Below are 17,077 nucleotides of genomic sequence, written 5' to 3' on the forward strand. Positions count from 1 at the left end.
CCCGTTGTTGGAGAAAGGTGTTTGGATGTGCTCCATAGACCTCAAGGACGCTTATTACCATATCAAAATACATCAAACGTCCAGGAGACACTTGCGCTTCAGCCTAGGAAGCAGTCATTTTCAGTTCCGTGCGCTGCCCTTTGGTCTCACCACAGCCCCCAGGGTGTTCACCAAATGCTTGGCAGTAGTGACTGCTCACTTGAGGAGTCTAGGATTCCAGGTGTTTCCGTACCTAGACGACTGGCTTCTAACTGCCACCTCCAAGCATCTACTTCTACGGAGCCTGCAAGCCACAACATCACTGGGCAATTCCCACGGAATCACCTTCAATTGGCCAAAGTCTGTGTTACGGCCATCTCAAAGAATAAGATTCATAGGGGCAGAGATAGATTCAAACCAGATGCGTGTCTATCTACCTGCAGACAGAATTCAGATCATACAAAATCAGGTTCGAGCCTTACTCCCCAGGTCCAAAGCCCCAGCCAGAATGGTCATGCAACTATTGGGATCGATGTCTGCCACAGTTCTGTTAGTTCCCTTGGCAAGGTTGCACATGAGAATCCTCCAGTGGCTTCTTTCAACTCAGTGGTCCTTTCAGGAACTCCCTCTCAATCATCTAATATGGATCACAGAATCTTGCAGACGGGACCTTCGCTGGTGGCTAGTGTCTTCCAATCTGGATCGGGGACGACCCTTTGTTCTTCCTCCTCCGGCGGCCACTTTGACCACGGACGCCTCCCAGACGGGGGGGGGGCATTCCCTGGGCAGGTCAGTCCAGGGCAAATGGCATCCGGAAGAGACCTCTCTCCACATCAACATCCTAGAAATGAGAGCAGTACTCCTGTCCCTTCAAGCCCTTCACTGTTACCTCCCTCAGGGCGTAATTACTGTTCACTCGGACAACATGTCAGTTGTCTGGTACCTGAACAAGCAGGGAGGAACCAGATTCTATCCTCTTTGCAGAGAAGCGATGAGGGTCTGGGAATGGGCAATCTCAACCAAACGCTTCCTTGTGGCTACTCACATACCGGGCAAATCCAATGTCATAGCCGACAGGTTGAGCAGAACCATCCTCTCTCCTCACGAATGGTCTCTGAACATGAATATTACAAGACAGATTTTCAGCGAATGGGGAGTTCCGTGCTGCGACCTCTTCGCGACTCCTCTGAATGCGAAGCGCAAAGAATTCTTCTCCCTAACCCCGGCTCCGGGGAAGAGCCCTATGGACGCATTAGTCCATCCTTGGCCCACCGACCTGCTTTATGCCTTCCCTCCAGTTCCTCTCCTACCCAGGGTAATTCAGAAGGCATCTCTCTTAGGGAGCAAGATGATCTTAATTGCTCCTTACTGGCCTCGTCAAGTCTGGTTTCCCTATCTTCGGAAACATGCTCTGGAAGGTCCATGGTTCCTGGACCAAGTCCCAGACCTACTGATTCATCAGTCAGGACTACTACACCAGTCCCTACACACATTAAAATTGACGGCCTGGCTCCTCCTCTTCCGACCATAGTCAGGAGACATGCACTAGACCCAGAGGTAGTGCACATATTGTCTTCAGCCCACAAGTCTGCTACAAAAAAACTGTATTCTAGCAAATGGAAAAGGTTTGCTATCTGGGCTCAACTCCGGGGCCTGGACCCCATTTCTACTCCCGTGGCAGAAGTACTCAAGTTCCTGACCTCTCTTTTCAACCAAGGCTCTTCTGTTTCTACCATCAAAGTACAATTGGCAGCGATTTCTAATTTTTATGAATCCATAGACCCACCCTTAATGAGCAACAGGTTGTGTAAGACCTTCTTGAAAGGTGCTGCTCTATTAAGACCTCCGATTTCTCATCCTGCACCTCCATGGGATCTCAATATAGTATTACGTGCCTTGACTTCTTCCCCCTTTGAACCGGCAGCTACCTGTGATCTAAAGTTTCTATCATGGAAGACAGCCTTTCTAGTGGCAATTACTTCAGCCAGAATGGTTTCAGAACTTCAAGCTTTGTCAGTGAAACCCCCGTATTTGTTTTTTCATACAGACAGGGTTTCCCTCAGACCAAATCCTTCTTTTGTTCCTAAAGTCTGTTCTACTTTATGCTTGCAACAGTCATTAGAGCTCCCAGTTTTTTTCCCAAAATACGCCAATAAAGCGGAATTTATTTTCCACACACTAGATGTCCACAGGCAGTTACGTTTTTATTTGGATAGGACCAAACAATCAAGAAAGACAGATCAGTTGTTTGTGTCCTTTGCAGAAAACAAATTGGGCAACGAGGTCACAAAGGTCACCATTGCCAAATGGATCAGAGACTGTATTACTCAAGCTTATATTTATTCTAACAAAGAGCTTTCCACCTCTGTCAAGACTCATTCTACAAGGGCTATGGCTACTTCGGTAGCATTTCATTCTAAGCTTGCTGTTGGTGACATTTGTGCTGCGGCTACATGGTCTTCCCCGCACACCTTCATTTCTCACTACAAATTAGATGTGGCATCTAGAGGACGAGCTTCATTTGGTTCCACAGTGCTCAGGAGTGTTTTCCAATGAGCCACCCGGGATTTAGGTGCTAGGGACGCTGTCCCATCAGTCAGAATGTAGGTAAGATAGGATCACATAACATCTTTTAGTTATGTACTCACCATAACTTCAGATGTTTGGGATCCATCTCACCTACATTCCTAATAACCCACCCTCCTTCCCCCTTCCTTGGAGATCAGAGGATATCAGAAGGTCCGAATCCTGTTGTTTCATCTTGAAACATCTAACAATGTTATATAAACAAGCTGTGCATGTGTGCATGAATGCGGACAAACAAGATCTGGGGGATTAGTGGTGGTGCATCCTGGGATAAAGATAGCTCAGCCAATTAGAGGCCTCGCTCTATAGCATAAGCGTGCCGAGTCGGAGCCGAGGGATCGGCTCCGAACCCATCAGTCAGAATGTAGGCGAGATGGATCCCAAACATCTGAAGTTATGGTGAGTACATAACTAAAAGTTTTGTAAAATAGAACTGGAAACAGTTGCGCACCTTGTTGCTGGGTGTGCTACTCTAATGACAGAAGGACTGTAAACTGAAAGGCATAATAATGTTAGAGGACTGTTTCACTGGAAATTGCACAAACATTGCATTACTGAAGTAGCTGAGAAGCACTGGAAACATTTGCCACAAAACATTACAGAAAATGATGAAGTGTATATCACATGGGATCACCCATTACCAACAGTTCAAAAAGTAGATGTGAGAAAACCAGATGTAGTAGTCCATGGAAAGAATACAAAAGTAGCACTGATCATTGAAAATGGTACGGCCATTGATTACAGTGTCGTGTAAAGAGAAACGGAAATTGATAAAATACCAGGATTTGCAGGCAGAAATTAAGCAGATGTGTGAGAAGGATATCCAGACCATTCCAATAGTAGTAAGAGCAACAGGGCTAGTAAAAAGAATTTACAGTCTTGTTTAGATATGCTACCAGTATATGTAACTCCATATAAATCGCATGAGTCAGTTCTGGGCACATTATTGTGCTACCAGGATATGTAACGCCATATAAATCGCATGAGTCAGTTCTGGGCACATTATTGTGCTACCAGGATATGTAACGCCATATAAATCACATGAGTCAGTTCTGGGCACATTATTGTGCTACCAGGATATGTAACGCCATATAAATCACATGAGTCAGTTCTGGGCACATTATTGTGCTACCAGTATATGCAACTCTCCCATATTAGTGAGTGCCAGATACAGTATAGCTGCAGGGAAGACATTATAGTAGGGGATGTGCAGCACACTCTCCCATATTAGTGAGGACCAGATACAGTATAGCTGCAGGGAAGACATTGTAGTAGGGGATGTGCAGCACTCTCCCACATTAGTGAGAACCAGATACAGTATAGCTGCAGGGAAGACATTGTAGTAGGGGATGTGCAGCACACTCTCCCATATTAGTGAGGACCAGATACAGTATAGCTGCAGGGAAGACATTGTAGTAGGGGATGTGCAGCACTCTCCCATATTAGTGAGGACCAGATACAGTATAGCTGCAGGGAAGACATTGTAGTAGGGGATGTGCAGCACTCTCCCATATTAGTGAGGACCAGATACAGTATAGCTGCAGGGAAGACATTGTAGTAGGGGATGTGCAGCACTCTCCCATATTAGTGAGGACCAGATACAGTATAGCTGCAGGGAAGACATTGTAGTAGGGGATGTGCAGCACTCTCCCATATTAGTGAGGACCAGATACAGTATAGCTGCAGGGAAGACATTGTAGTAGGGGATGTGCAGCACTCTCCCATATTAGTGAGGACCAGATACAGTATAGCTGCAGGGAAGACATTGTAGTAGGGGATGTGCAGCACTCTCCCATATTAGTGAGGACCAGATACAGTATAGCTGCAGGGAAGACATTGTAGTAGGGGATGTGCAGCACTCTCCCATATTAGTGAGGACCAGATACAGTATAGCTGCAGGGAAGACATTGTAGTAGGGGATGTGCAGCACTCTCCCATATTAGTGAGGACCAGATGCAGTATAGCTGCAGGGAAGACATTGTAGTAGGGGATGTGCAGCACTCTCCCATATTAGTGAGGACCAGATACAGTATAGCTGCAGGGAAGACATTGTAGTAGGGGATGTGCAGCACTCTCCCATATTAGTGAGGACCAGATACAGTATAGCTGCAGGGAAGACATTGTAGTAGGGGATGTGCAGCACTCTCCCATATTAGTGAGGACCAGATACAGTATAGCTGCAGGGAAGACATTGTAGTAGGGGATGTGCAGCACACTCTCCCATATTAGTGAGGACCAGATACAGTATAGCTGCAGGGAAGACATTGTAGTAGGGGATGTGCAGCACTCTCCCATATTAGTGAGGACCAGATACAGTATAGCTGCAGGGAAGACATTGTAGTAGGGGATGTGCAGCACTCTCCCATATTAGTGAGGACCAGATACAGTATAGCTGCAGGGAAGACATTGTAGTAGGGGATGTGCAGCACTCTCCCATATTAGTGAGGACCAGATACAGTATAGCTGCAGGGAAGACATTGTAGTAGGGGATGTGCAGCACTCTCCCATATTAGTGAGGACCAGATACAGTATAGCTGCAGGGAAGACATTGTAGTAGGGGATGTGCAGCACTCTCCCATATTAGTGAGGACCAGATACAGTATAGCTGCAGGGAAGACATTGTAGTAGAGGATGTGCAGCACTCTCCCATATTAGTGAGGACCAGATGCAGTATAGCTGCAGGGAAGACATTGTAGTAGGGGATGTGCAGCACTCTCCCATATTAGTGAGGACCAGATCCAGTATAGCTGCAGGGAAGACATTGTAGTAGGGGATGTGCAGCAGCACTCTCCCATATTAGTGAGGACCAGATACAGTATAGCTGCAGGGAAGACATTGTAGTAGGGGATGTGCAGCACACTCTCCCATATTAGTGAGGACCAGATACAGTATAGCTGCAGGGAAGACATTGTAGTAGGGGTTGTGCAGCACTCTATCATATTAGTGAGGACCAGATACAGTATAGCTGCAGGGAAGACATTGTAGTAGGGGATGTGCAGCACACTCTCCCATATTAGTGAGGACCAGATACAGTATAGCTGCAGGGAAGACATTGTAGTAGGGGATGTGCAGCACTCTATCATATTAGTGAGGACCAGATACAGTATAGCTGCAGGGAAGACATTGTAGTAGGGGATGTGCAGCACTCTCCCATATTAGTGAGGGCCAGATAGAGTATAGCTGCAGAGAAGACATTGTAGTAGGGGATGTGCAGCACTCTCCCATATAAGTGAGGACCAGATACAGTATAGCTGCAGGGAAGACATTGTAGTAGGGGATGTGCAGCACACTCTCCCATATTAGTGAGGACCAGATACAGTATAGCTGCAGGGAAGACATTGTAGTAGGGGATGTGCAGCACTCTCCCATATTAGTGAGGACCAGATACAGTATAGCTGCAGGGAAGACATTGTAGTAGGAGATGTGCAGCACTCTCCCATTTTAGTGAGGATCCAGCATAGCTGCAGGGAAGACATTGTAGTAGGGGATGTGCAGCACACTCTCCCACATTAGTGAGGACCAGATTCAGTGTAGCTGCAGGGAAGACATTGTAGTAGTGGATGTGCAGCACACTTTCCCACATTAATGAGGACCAGATCCAGTATGGTTGCGCTCCTGGTTGGTGTACTGACTATCTGGTCCAGGGAGTTTGTGTTTGCAAAATCCAGGAATCTCTGTGCATGTACATTTGGTGTTGTATAGGATTCCCCGTTAATAGTGGGGTAATTAAAGTCACCCATGAATATGGTATTGAGTTGGATGGCTAGTGTTTCTAATAAGCTTAAATACATGGTTTGGGTTTCCTGGGTCATAGAGGAGGACCTATTACTTGCAAGGAAATGGTATTGGATTTTGCCTATGGTGATTTGTACATGGAGCAGCTCAAGTGCATTGTCTTGTTTGACCAGCCTTGAAGTATATCTTTTGAGGTAAATAGAGACACCTCCACCTTTAGTCCCTGCCTCTGAAGTAGCTGGCCTAAATGTGTGAAATGCATTGTAACCTAGCAGTGTTGGTGTGCTCTCCGCAGCTTTAAACCATGTCTCAGTGACCACACAGACGTCAGCATTCTCTAGGTTTCACTGATGTCTCCTGAAGTAGAGCTATTTCAGGTAGCTACAGTAACAGTCTTGTGTTTCATTTTCTGTCGGTCTCCCTCCAGGACACAGTGACACTTTGGAATGCATGTACAGTAACAGTCTTGTGTTTCATTTTCTCTCGGTCTCCCTCCAGGACACAGTGACACTTTGGAGTGCATATACTTTCCTCCTGCACTGTTGAGAGAGTTTTAACTAAAGACATGCCTGATATTAAATGTTTGTTATGCACTACATTTAACAGTTTTCAGTTTCAAAAATGGCAGACACCCCATTCCAACTGTGAGTTGTACCTTAGTGGATGTCACCCACTGAAAATAATGTGCAGCCTGCATACTAACTTCCATGGGATTGTTTCTAAAAACCTGTGCTGCTCTCCGACTGTCTGGCAGGAACAGTGCAGTACATCCAATAGCAACTTTCAGATTGTGTGCCTGAGTGCAGATAAATAGATAAAACTTTTCTTTTGTAAATCAGGAATATTGTTTCATGTATTTATCTCTGATAACAGCTAGTGCAGGAGTAAATCAAAAGGTTTTCTAGATTTACAGAAACATCTGTCTGTGCAGATTTGTTTATACAAGACAGTGGAGAGATCATATTTTCAGTTCCTGAGCGTTGCTTGTCCATAAGTTCATAGGAGGTTACTAGGCTAACAAATTAAGAGCTGTTACAAGACTAGCCAATATAACTTGATTTTACCAAGCATGTGGCTGCTAGGGGCAAGAGGATGGCATAGATTTGTGCCTGTGCCTTGAGTATCTTTACAGATTACACGTCTGTAAGGGACATATGCATCACCTCAGGTGTGAATTTGCAATTCCCCATGCATTGATCCAAATTATGTTTGAAGAGGGCCAGGTAAGAGCTCTGCTTGATGTGAGTATGAAGCATGTTCCAAAGAAGGGGCAATTTGTGAGACATATATATATGTCCTTTCAGTATGTTTTGTTTGAGTCAGTTGATGCAGAATGTTTATTACAGTTTGGTGGAAGGCTTCCTAATGAATTATTTAATGTAAACGTATTCATTTGATAATTACTGAAGCACTCATTTTGTGTTTCTCTGTGGGTTTTTTGTGTTTGTTTTGGGGGGGAGCTACACCCACTTCAACTTTAATGACCATACTACAAGTCATGCAACCGAAAGGAGAAGTACTGCTGAGTGTGAAATATTGTTTCATTAATTACTGGCCATGATGAGTTTGGACCAAATATTTCATTTGCTTTCTGGGGTAGAAGATTGCCAGACAGTATAAGTGAAATGTTCCTTGTTCAGCTTTGTTAATTGTGCATATATTCATGTCACCATCTTTTATGTGAAAAAGTTTGTTTTATAGGAAAAATGTGTGATGGCATAGAATTTATAAAATTTGTTCATCATCTCTTTTGCAGTGAACAACCATCACATGCTGCATTATATTAGAGACAAAACCGCTGCCCCCTATTTCTCAAATCTCGTTTGGTTCATTGGGAGCCACGTAATCGAGCTGGATAACTGTGTTCAGACTGACGAAGAGTAAGTGATGCCATTCATGTAACTGATCTGATAGTGCAGTATCACAGAGTGCTGGTGTAACTGATCTGATAGTGCAGTATCACAGAGTGCTGGTGTAACTGATCTGATAGTGCAGTACCACAGAGTGCTGGTGTAACTGATCTGATAGTGCAGTATCACAGAGTACTGGTGTAACTGATCTGATAGCGCAGTATCACAGAGTGCTGGTGTAACTGATCTGATAGTGCAGTATCACAGAGTGCTGGTGTAACTGATCTGATAGTGCAGTATCACAGAGTACTGGTGTAACTGATCTGATAGCGCAGTATCACAGAGTGCTGGTGTAACTGATCTGATAGTGCAGTATCACAGAGTGCTGGTGTAACTGATCTGATAGCGCAGTATCACAGAGTGCTGGTGTAACTGATCTGATAGTGCAGTATCACAGAGTGCTGGTGTAACTGATCTGATAGTGCAGTATCACAGAGTGCTGGTGTAACTGATCTGATAGTGCAGTATCACAGAGTGCTGGTGTAACTGATCTGATAGCGCAGTATCACAGAGTGCTGGTGTAACTGATCTGATAGTGCAGTATCACAGAGTACTGGTGTAACTGATCTGATAGCGCAGTATCACAGAGTGCTGGTGTAACTGATCTGATAGTGCAGTATCACAGAGTACTGGTGTAACTGATCTGATAGCGCAGTATCACAGAGTGCTGGTGTAACTGATCTGATAGTGCAGTATCACAGAGTGCTGGTGTAACTGATCTGATAGCGCAGTATCACAGAGTGCTGGTGTAACTGATCTGATAGCGCAGTATCACAGAGTGCTGGTGTAACTGATCTGATAGCGCAGTATCACAGAGTGCTGGTGTAACTGATCTGATAGCGCAGTATCACAGAGTGCTGGTGTAACTGATCTGATAGCGCAGTATCACAGAGTACTGGTGTAACTGATCTGATAGCGCAGTATCACAGAGTGCTGGTGTAACTGATCTGATAGTGCAGTATCACAGAGTACTGGTGTAACTGATCTGATAGTGCAGTATCACAGAGTACTGGTGTAACTGATCTGATAGTGCAGTATCACAGAGTGCTGGTGTAACTGATCTGATAGTGCAGTATCACAGAGTGCTGGTGTAACTGATCTGATAGTGCAGTACCACAGAGTGCTGGTGTAACTGATCTGATAGTGCAGTATCACAGAGTGCTGGTGTAACTGATCTGATAGTGCAGTATCACAGAGTACTGGTGTAACTGATCTGATAGTGCAGTACCACAGAGTGCTGGTGTAACTGATCTGATAGCGCAGTATCACAGAGTGCTGGTGTAACTGATCTGATAGCGCAGTATCACAGAGTGCTGGTGTAACTGATCTGATAGTGCAGTATCACAGAGTGCTGGTGTAACTGATCTGATAGTGCAGTATCACAGAGTGCTGGTGTAACTGATCTGATAGTGCAGTATCACAGAGTACCCCATGTGCAGCAAGGGTGCTATTTTACAGTATCTGTGTATTCATTTAGATACAGGAAGAACAACAACGAATCTGATTTTAAGTATTTTTTGTACATTCTGTTTAAAGTTGTATCAGTAAGAAGGTCACAGTAAAATAAGTAACTGTAGACTATATATTTTTATGTGTACAGCGGAATGCTGTGTCTGGTTCTCTTACACTAAACTAGTTCCTCTGCATCCTCCCTAAAGCAGCTGAAATGTGATCTTTGAAGAGTTTGTCTTAAAATTTTATGTAAGACTGCTGCATCGTTTAAATATTCTTAGGTTACACAAACTCCTCTACATCCAACCTCTTTGATTGCTTGTTTTTCTTATGTAATATTAATTGAGTAGAAGATGGAGAAAGGAATTCCAAGGATAACTACAACAGCTCAGGATCACAGGAACTGGCAAACCATTCGGCATTCAAGCAGTCTTGCTTTTTCTTTTTGGCTCCCCATCCTCAGATGCCATATAGACTCATTTGTTCTCTTCTGGGCAACCCTTCGATTCATTCATTCTGTTAGAGCAACAGTCTGTTGTCAGAAGTAGTCCAGTCATTAATGATGGCTCAAGTGTGTTGCTGTAAGTCCTGACTTCCCATGCATGCCCAGTATTCCTCCTGTGGAAGGCATGCTGTGGACGTCAGTGGTGGGTTGTCACTCCCTTCTGTTTTTGACATAAAGTATCAGCATGTACTGCCTCCTTAACAGCAAGACACTTATGCAAGTTTCTCATGTTTCTAGCAGGGAAATGTTATTACACTGTGTCCCCTGATGTGCACCCCTCACTCCCTAGTAGAGGGATGAATGGGGTAAGTCTCATCACTGCCCTCTCCCTGTACAGTTTCCAACATAGCCACTAATCAAACTTCTGCCACCTGTGTAATGTGTTAGGGCTTTATCTCTTGACACCAGAGGAGCTGTACTGTATAATTTGTTAGGGTGTTATTCCTTTACACCAGTGAAGCTATACTGCATATCATTTGCTAGTGCCGTATCCCTCTACACCAGAGGAGCTACACTTTGTCGTTTGTTAGGGTGTTATCCCTCTTCACCAGTGAAGCTATACTGTCTCATGAGTCAGGGCTTTATCCCTCTACACCAATGAAGCTATACTGTGTCATGTGTTAGGGCTTTATCACTCTTAAGCAGTGAAACTGTACTGTGTCACATGTTAGGGCTTTATCCCTTTACACCAGTGAAGCTATACTGTGTCATGTGTTAGGGCTTTATCCCTCTACACCAGTGAAACTGTACTGTGTCACGTGTTAGGGCTTTATCCCTTTACACCAGTGAAGCTGTACTGTCTCATGTGTTAGGGCTTTATCCCTCTACACCAGTGAAGATATAGTGTGTCATGTGTTAGGGCTTTATCTCTCTACACCAGTGAAGCTATACTGTGTTATGTGTTAGGGCGTTATCCCTCTACACCAGTGAAGATATAGTGTGTCATGTGTTAGGGCTTTATCTCTCTACACCAGTGAAGCTATACTGTGTCATGTGTTAGGACTTTATCCCTCTACACCAGTGAAGCTATACTGTGTCATGTGTTAGGGCTTTATGCCTCTACACCAGTGAAGATATACTGTCATGTGTTAGGGCTTTATCCCTCTTCTCAAGTGAAACTATACTGTGTCATGTGTTAGGGCTTTATCCCTTTACACCAGTGAAGCTATACTGTGTCATGTGTTAGGGCTTTATCCCTTTACACCAGTGAAGATATAGTGTGTCATGTGTTAGGGCTTTATCCCTCTACACCAGTGAAGCTATAATGTATCATGTGTTAGAGCTTTATCCCTCTACACCAGTGAAGCTATACTGTGTCATGTGTTAGGGCTTTATCCCTCTACACCAGTGAAGCTATACTGTGTCATGTGTTAGGGTTTTATGTCTCTACAGCAGAGGAGCTATACTGTGTCACGTGTTAGGGCTTTATCTCTCTACACCAGAGGAGCTATACTGTATAATTTGTTAGGGCGTTATCCCTTTACGCCAGTGAAGCTATACTGTGTCATGTGTTAGGGCTTTATCTCTCTACACCAGCGGAGCTATACTGTGTCACATGTTAGGGCTTTGTCTCTCTACACCAGAGGAGCTATGCTGTGTAATTTGCTAGGGTGTTATCCCTCTACACCAGTGAAGCTTTACTGTGTCTGTGTTAAGGCTGTACCCTTTACACCAGTGAAGCTATACTGTGTCACTTGTTAGGGTGTTAACCCTCTACACCAGTGAAGCTATACTGTGTCACGTGTTAGGGCTTTATCCCTCTACACCAGTGAAACTGTACTGTGTCAAGTGTTAGGGCTTTATCCCTTTACTTCAGTGAAGCTATACTCTGTCACGTGTTAGGGATTTATCTCTCTACACCAGTGAAGATATAGTGTGTCATGTGTTAGGGCTTTATCTCTCTACACCAGTGAAGCTATACTGTGTCGTGTGTTAGGGCTTTATCCCTCTACACCAGTGAAGCTATTCTGTGTCGTTTGTTAGGGCTTTATCCCTCTACACCAGTGAAGCTATACTGTGTTGTGTTAGGGCTTTATCCCTCTACACCAGTGAAGCTATACTGTGTCATGTGTTAGGGCTTTATCCCTCTAAACCAGTGAAGCTATACTGTGTCATGTGTTAGGGTTTTATCCCTCTGCACCAGTGAATCTAGACTGTGTCATGTGTTAGGGCTTTATCCCTCTTCACCAGTAAAGCTATTCTGTGTCATGTATTAGGGCTTTATGTCTCTACACCAGTGAAGATATAGTATGTCATTAGGGCTTTATCCCTCTACACCAGTGAAACTGTACTGTCATGTGTTAGGGCTTTATCTCTCTATACCAGAGGAGTTATACTGTATAATTTGTTAGGGTGTTATCCCTTTACACCAGTGAAGCTAAAATGTATCATGTATTAGGACTTTATCCCTCTACACCAGTGAAGCCATACTGTGTCACGTGTTAGGGCTTTATCCCTCTTCTCCAGTGAAGATATACTGTGTCATGTGTTCGGGCTTTATCCCTCTACACCAGTGAAGCTATACTGTGTCATGTGTTAGGGCTTTATCCCTCTTCACCAGAAAAGCTATTCTGTGTCATGTGTTAGGGCCTTTATGTCTCTACACCATTGAAGATATAGTATGTCATTAGGGCTTTATTTCTCTACACCAGTGAAGCTATACTGTGTCGTGTGTTAGGGCTTTATCCCTCTACACTAGTGAAGCTATGCTGTGTCATGTTAGGGCTTTATCCCTCTACACCAGTGAAGCTATGCCGTGTCATGTGTTAGGACTTTTTCTCTCTACACCAGTGAAGCTATACTGTGTCATGTGTTATGGCTTTATCCCTCTACACCATTGAAGCTATACTGTGTCATGTGTTAGGGCTTTATCCCTTTACACCAGTGAAGCTATACTGTGTCATGTGTTAGGGCTTTATCCCTCTACACCATTGAAGCTATACTGTGTCATATGTTAGGGCTTTATCTCTCTACACCAGTGAAGCTGTACTTTGTCGTGTGTTAGGGCGTTATCCCTCTACACCAGCAAAGCTATACTGTGTCATGTGTTAAGCTGTTATCCCTCTACACCAGTAAAATGTACTGTGTCATGTGTTAGGGCTTTTTCTCTCCACACCAGAGGAGCTATACTGTATAATTTGTTAGGGTGTTATCCCTTTACACCAGTGAAGCTATACTGTGTCATGTGTTATGGCTTTATCCCTCTACACCAGTGAAGCTATACTGTGTCATGTGTTAGGGCTTTATCCCTCTACACCAGTGAAGCTGTACTGTGTCACGTGTTAGGGCTTTATCTCTCTACACCAGTGAAGCTATACTGTGTTGTGTGTTAGGGCTTTATCCCCCTACACCAGTCAAACTATACTGTATCATATGTTAGGGCTTTATCCCTCTACACCAGTGAAGCTATACTGTGTCACGTGCTAAGGCTTCATCCCTCTACACCAGTGAAGCTATACTGTGTCATGTGTTAGGGCGTTATCCCTCTACACCAGTGAAGTTATACTATGTCACGTGTTAGTGCTTGATCCCGCTACACCAGTGAAGCTGTACTTTGTCATGTGTTAGGGCTTTATCCCTCTACACCAGTGAAGCTATACTGTGTCATGTGTTAGGGCTTTATCTCTCTACACCAGAGGAGCTATACTGTATAATTTGTTAGGGCGTTATCCTTCTACACCAGTGAAGCTATACCGTGTCACGTGTTAGGGCTTTAACCCTCTTCTCCAATGAAGATATATTGTGTCATGTGTTAGGGTTTTATCCCTTTACACCAGTGAAGCTATACTGTGTCACATGTTAGGGAGTTATCCCTCTACACCAGTGAAGCTGTACTGTCACTTGTTAGGGCTTTATCTCTCTACACAAGAGGAGATATACTGTATCACGTATTAGGGCTTTATGTCTCTACACCAGAGGGCTATTATGTATCATGTGTTAGGGCTTTATCCCTCTACACCAGTGAAGCTATACTGTGTTGTGTGTTAGGGGTTTATCCCTCTTCTCCAGTGAAGATATACTGTGTCATGTGTTAGGGCTTTATCTCTCTACACCAGTGAAGCTATTCTGTGTCGCATCTTAGGGCTTTATCCCTCTACACCAGTGAAGCTATACTGTGTCACGTCTTGGGGCTTTATCCCTTTACACCAGTGAAGCTATACTGTGTCACGTGTTAGGGCGTTATCCCTCTACACCAGTGAAGCTACACTGTGTCATGTGTTAGGGCTTTATCCCTCTACTCCAGTAAAGCTATACTGTATCATCTTTTTTGGCTTTATCGCTCTACACTAGTAAAGCTGTACTGTGTCATGTGTTAGGGGTTTATCCCTCTACACCAGTGAAGCTATACTGTATCATGTGTTAGGACTTTATCCCTCTACACCAGTGAAGCTATACTGTGTCATGTGTTAGGGCTTTATCCCTCTACACCAGTGAAGCTATACTTTGTCATGTGTTAGACCTTCTTTCTTCACCAGAGGAGCTATACTGTATAATTTGTTAGGGCATTATCCCTTTACACCAGTGAAGCTATACTGTGTTGCGTGTTAGGGCATTATCCCTCTTCACCAGTGAAGCTATACCGTGTCATGTGTTAGGGCTTTATCCCTCTTCACCAGTGAAACTATATTGTGTCACGTATTAGGGTTTTATCCCTCTACACCAGTGAAGCTATACTGTGTCACGTGTTAGGGCTTTATCCCTCTTCACCAGTGAAGCTATACTGTGATGTTTTAGGGCTTTATCCCTCTTCACCAGTTAAACTATAGTGTGTCACCTGTTAGGGCTTTATCCCTCTACACCAGTGAAGCTATACTGTGTCATATGTTTGGGCTTTATCCCTTTACACCAGTGAAGCTATATTGTGTCACATGTTAGGGCTTTATCCCTCTACACCAGTGAAGCTGTACTGTGTCATGTGTTAGGGCTTTATCCCTCTACACCAGTGAAGCTGTACTGTGTCATGTGTTAGGGCTTTATCCCTCTACACCAGTGAAGCTATACTGTGTCATGTGTTAGAGCTTTATCCCTCTACACCAGTGAAGCTATACTGTGTCATGTGTTAGTGCTTTATCCCTTTACGCCAGTGAAGCTATATTGTGTCACATGTTAGGGCTTTATCCCTCTACACCAGTGAAGCTATACTGTGTCATGTGTTAGGGCTTTATCTCTCTACACCAGAGGAGCTATACTGTGTCATGGTAATAAAGCTGAGGTTAATAAAGCGTATAGTTTAGTCAAGTCATGTATCAATGACTTATTTATTGAGGGTCGTATTAATCAAGTTTTACTGAATTATATGATTACATTATTCCCAGTGTACCCACATTTATTTGGTATACCCAAAATCCACAAGGACCTCATAAATCCACGTAATGAGGCCACTTGTGGATAGTCGTGGCTCTCCGACTTATGCATGTGCAAAGGTCATTGACTCTGTGTTACAGAAATATGTATCCCTGGAAGAACAAATATGTAAGGACTCTTGGTCATTTTTTGCTAAAATTAATACCTTTGAGTTTGAACCTAGTTATAACTTCCTTACAATTGATGTCAAGGACCTATATACATGCATTCCCCATCAAGTTGGGATAGAGTGGGTCGCTCATATGATGTTGAAACATAATGCCCCACGCCAGGACATTTCGTTGGTGATGGAGCTGTTGGATTTAGTTCTCTCTAACATTTTTTTCACTTTCAACCAACAATTTTACCTGCAGAAAGTAGGGTTAGCTATGGACTCCCCATGTGGGGCAAGCGTAGCTAACCTAGTCATGGCGTATTGGGAAACTGAGTTTGTATTTAAAAGTGTAACTAATGCCGAGAGTATAACTTATTACACAAGATATCTTGATGATATTTTTATTTTATTAAAGGGTGACTAACAAATATTGTTGAATAGTTTCAATTGTTCAACAGAATTTTTACGTTTTACGTCTAACTTTAATTCTGAAGCTATCTCTTATTTAGATATTTGGCTCACTAAAAATAGAGTTTTGAATTGTTATTCGGCAAAAATATTTAGAAAAAATACTTACTCAAATATGTTTCTACATTTTTCCAGCTGCCACCCTTTTTGTCAGAAAAGGTCAGTTATTAAAGGCCAACTAGTTAAAGCCTCACGGATTTCCACCCTTGATGAGGACTTTCAGGAGGAATGTGTTTTTTTGAAAACAGCATTTCTGCATAGAGGGTATCCAGAATCTTTGTTGGATGCACTGATATTGGAAGTAAGAATAAAAAGAGCTAATCACTTGTTTGAGCCTATACTAGCTGGGAATAAACCGGCGTTAGAAGGTCCCCAAACTGATGACCTTGTTCAATCACCTAAGCATAATAATGAATTGCTTCACAGAAAGGAACAACTAGGACGTTGTAGCTTTATAACTACATTTAGTTTGCAAAGTAGTTCTTGTGTTAAAATTATTAAGAAAAACTGGGAGCTGTTTAGATGCAATCAGGCTGTGTTGAGTAAACTTAGTGATTCCCCAAATGTATTATTTAAACGGGGAAGAAATTTGAAAGAATTGTTAGAAACACAGACTTCTAAACCATTTAAAATGTTAGATATGTTTAAATGTGAGTCATGCAATTTTTGTAAATATGTGGATGTGACTAGTTGTTTTACAGTTAATGGCTATAAACATACTCTATATGGAAAATTTAACTGTAATTCAAGTGCGGTTGTTTATTTAGCAAAGTGCATGTGTTGCTCTGCATTCTATGTGGGGAAAATGGAGCGTAGGCTCTATGATAGGATGTATGAGCACCTTTACGCTATAAGCCGTAATAAACTAGACAACGCACTTGCTAAGCATGTTTCTGTTCACAGTAACCACCACTTTAAATTTTTAGTCATTGACAGTATTAAACGTGATTTTCGGAGTGGTCCGTTTGCTTTCAGACTAGAAGA

At 43.3% G+C, this 17,077-nt stretch overlaps 1 protein-coding gene across 1 annotated transcript in view; it reads left to right on the plus strand.

The window, feature by feature from the left end:
* CLEC16A (C-type lectin domain containing 16A) overlaps nucleotides 1-17,077 on the plus strand; it is a gene marked incomplete in the record, with an annotated part of 3,039,290 nt that overhangs the window by 407,821 nt on the left and 2,614,392 nt on the right. The window contains 1 exon segment of the mRNA XM_044089149.1: nucleotides 8,057-8,180. Within this exon segment, the coding sequence (XP_043945084.1) occupies nucleotides 8,057-8,180 (124 nt within the window).

This window comes from Protopterus annectens, chromosome 12.part0, assembly GCF_019279795.1.
Source record: "Protopterus annectens isolate FY-2018-M chromosome 12.part0, PAN1.0, whole genome shotgun sequence".
NCBI lineage: Eukaryota > Metazoa > Chordata > Ceratodontiformes > Protopteridae > Protopterus > Protopterus annectens.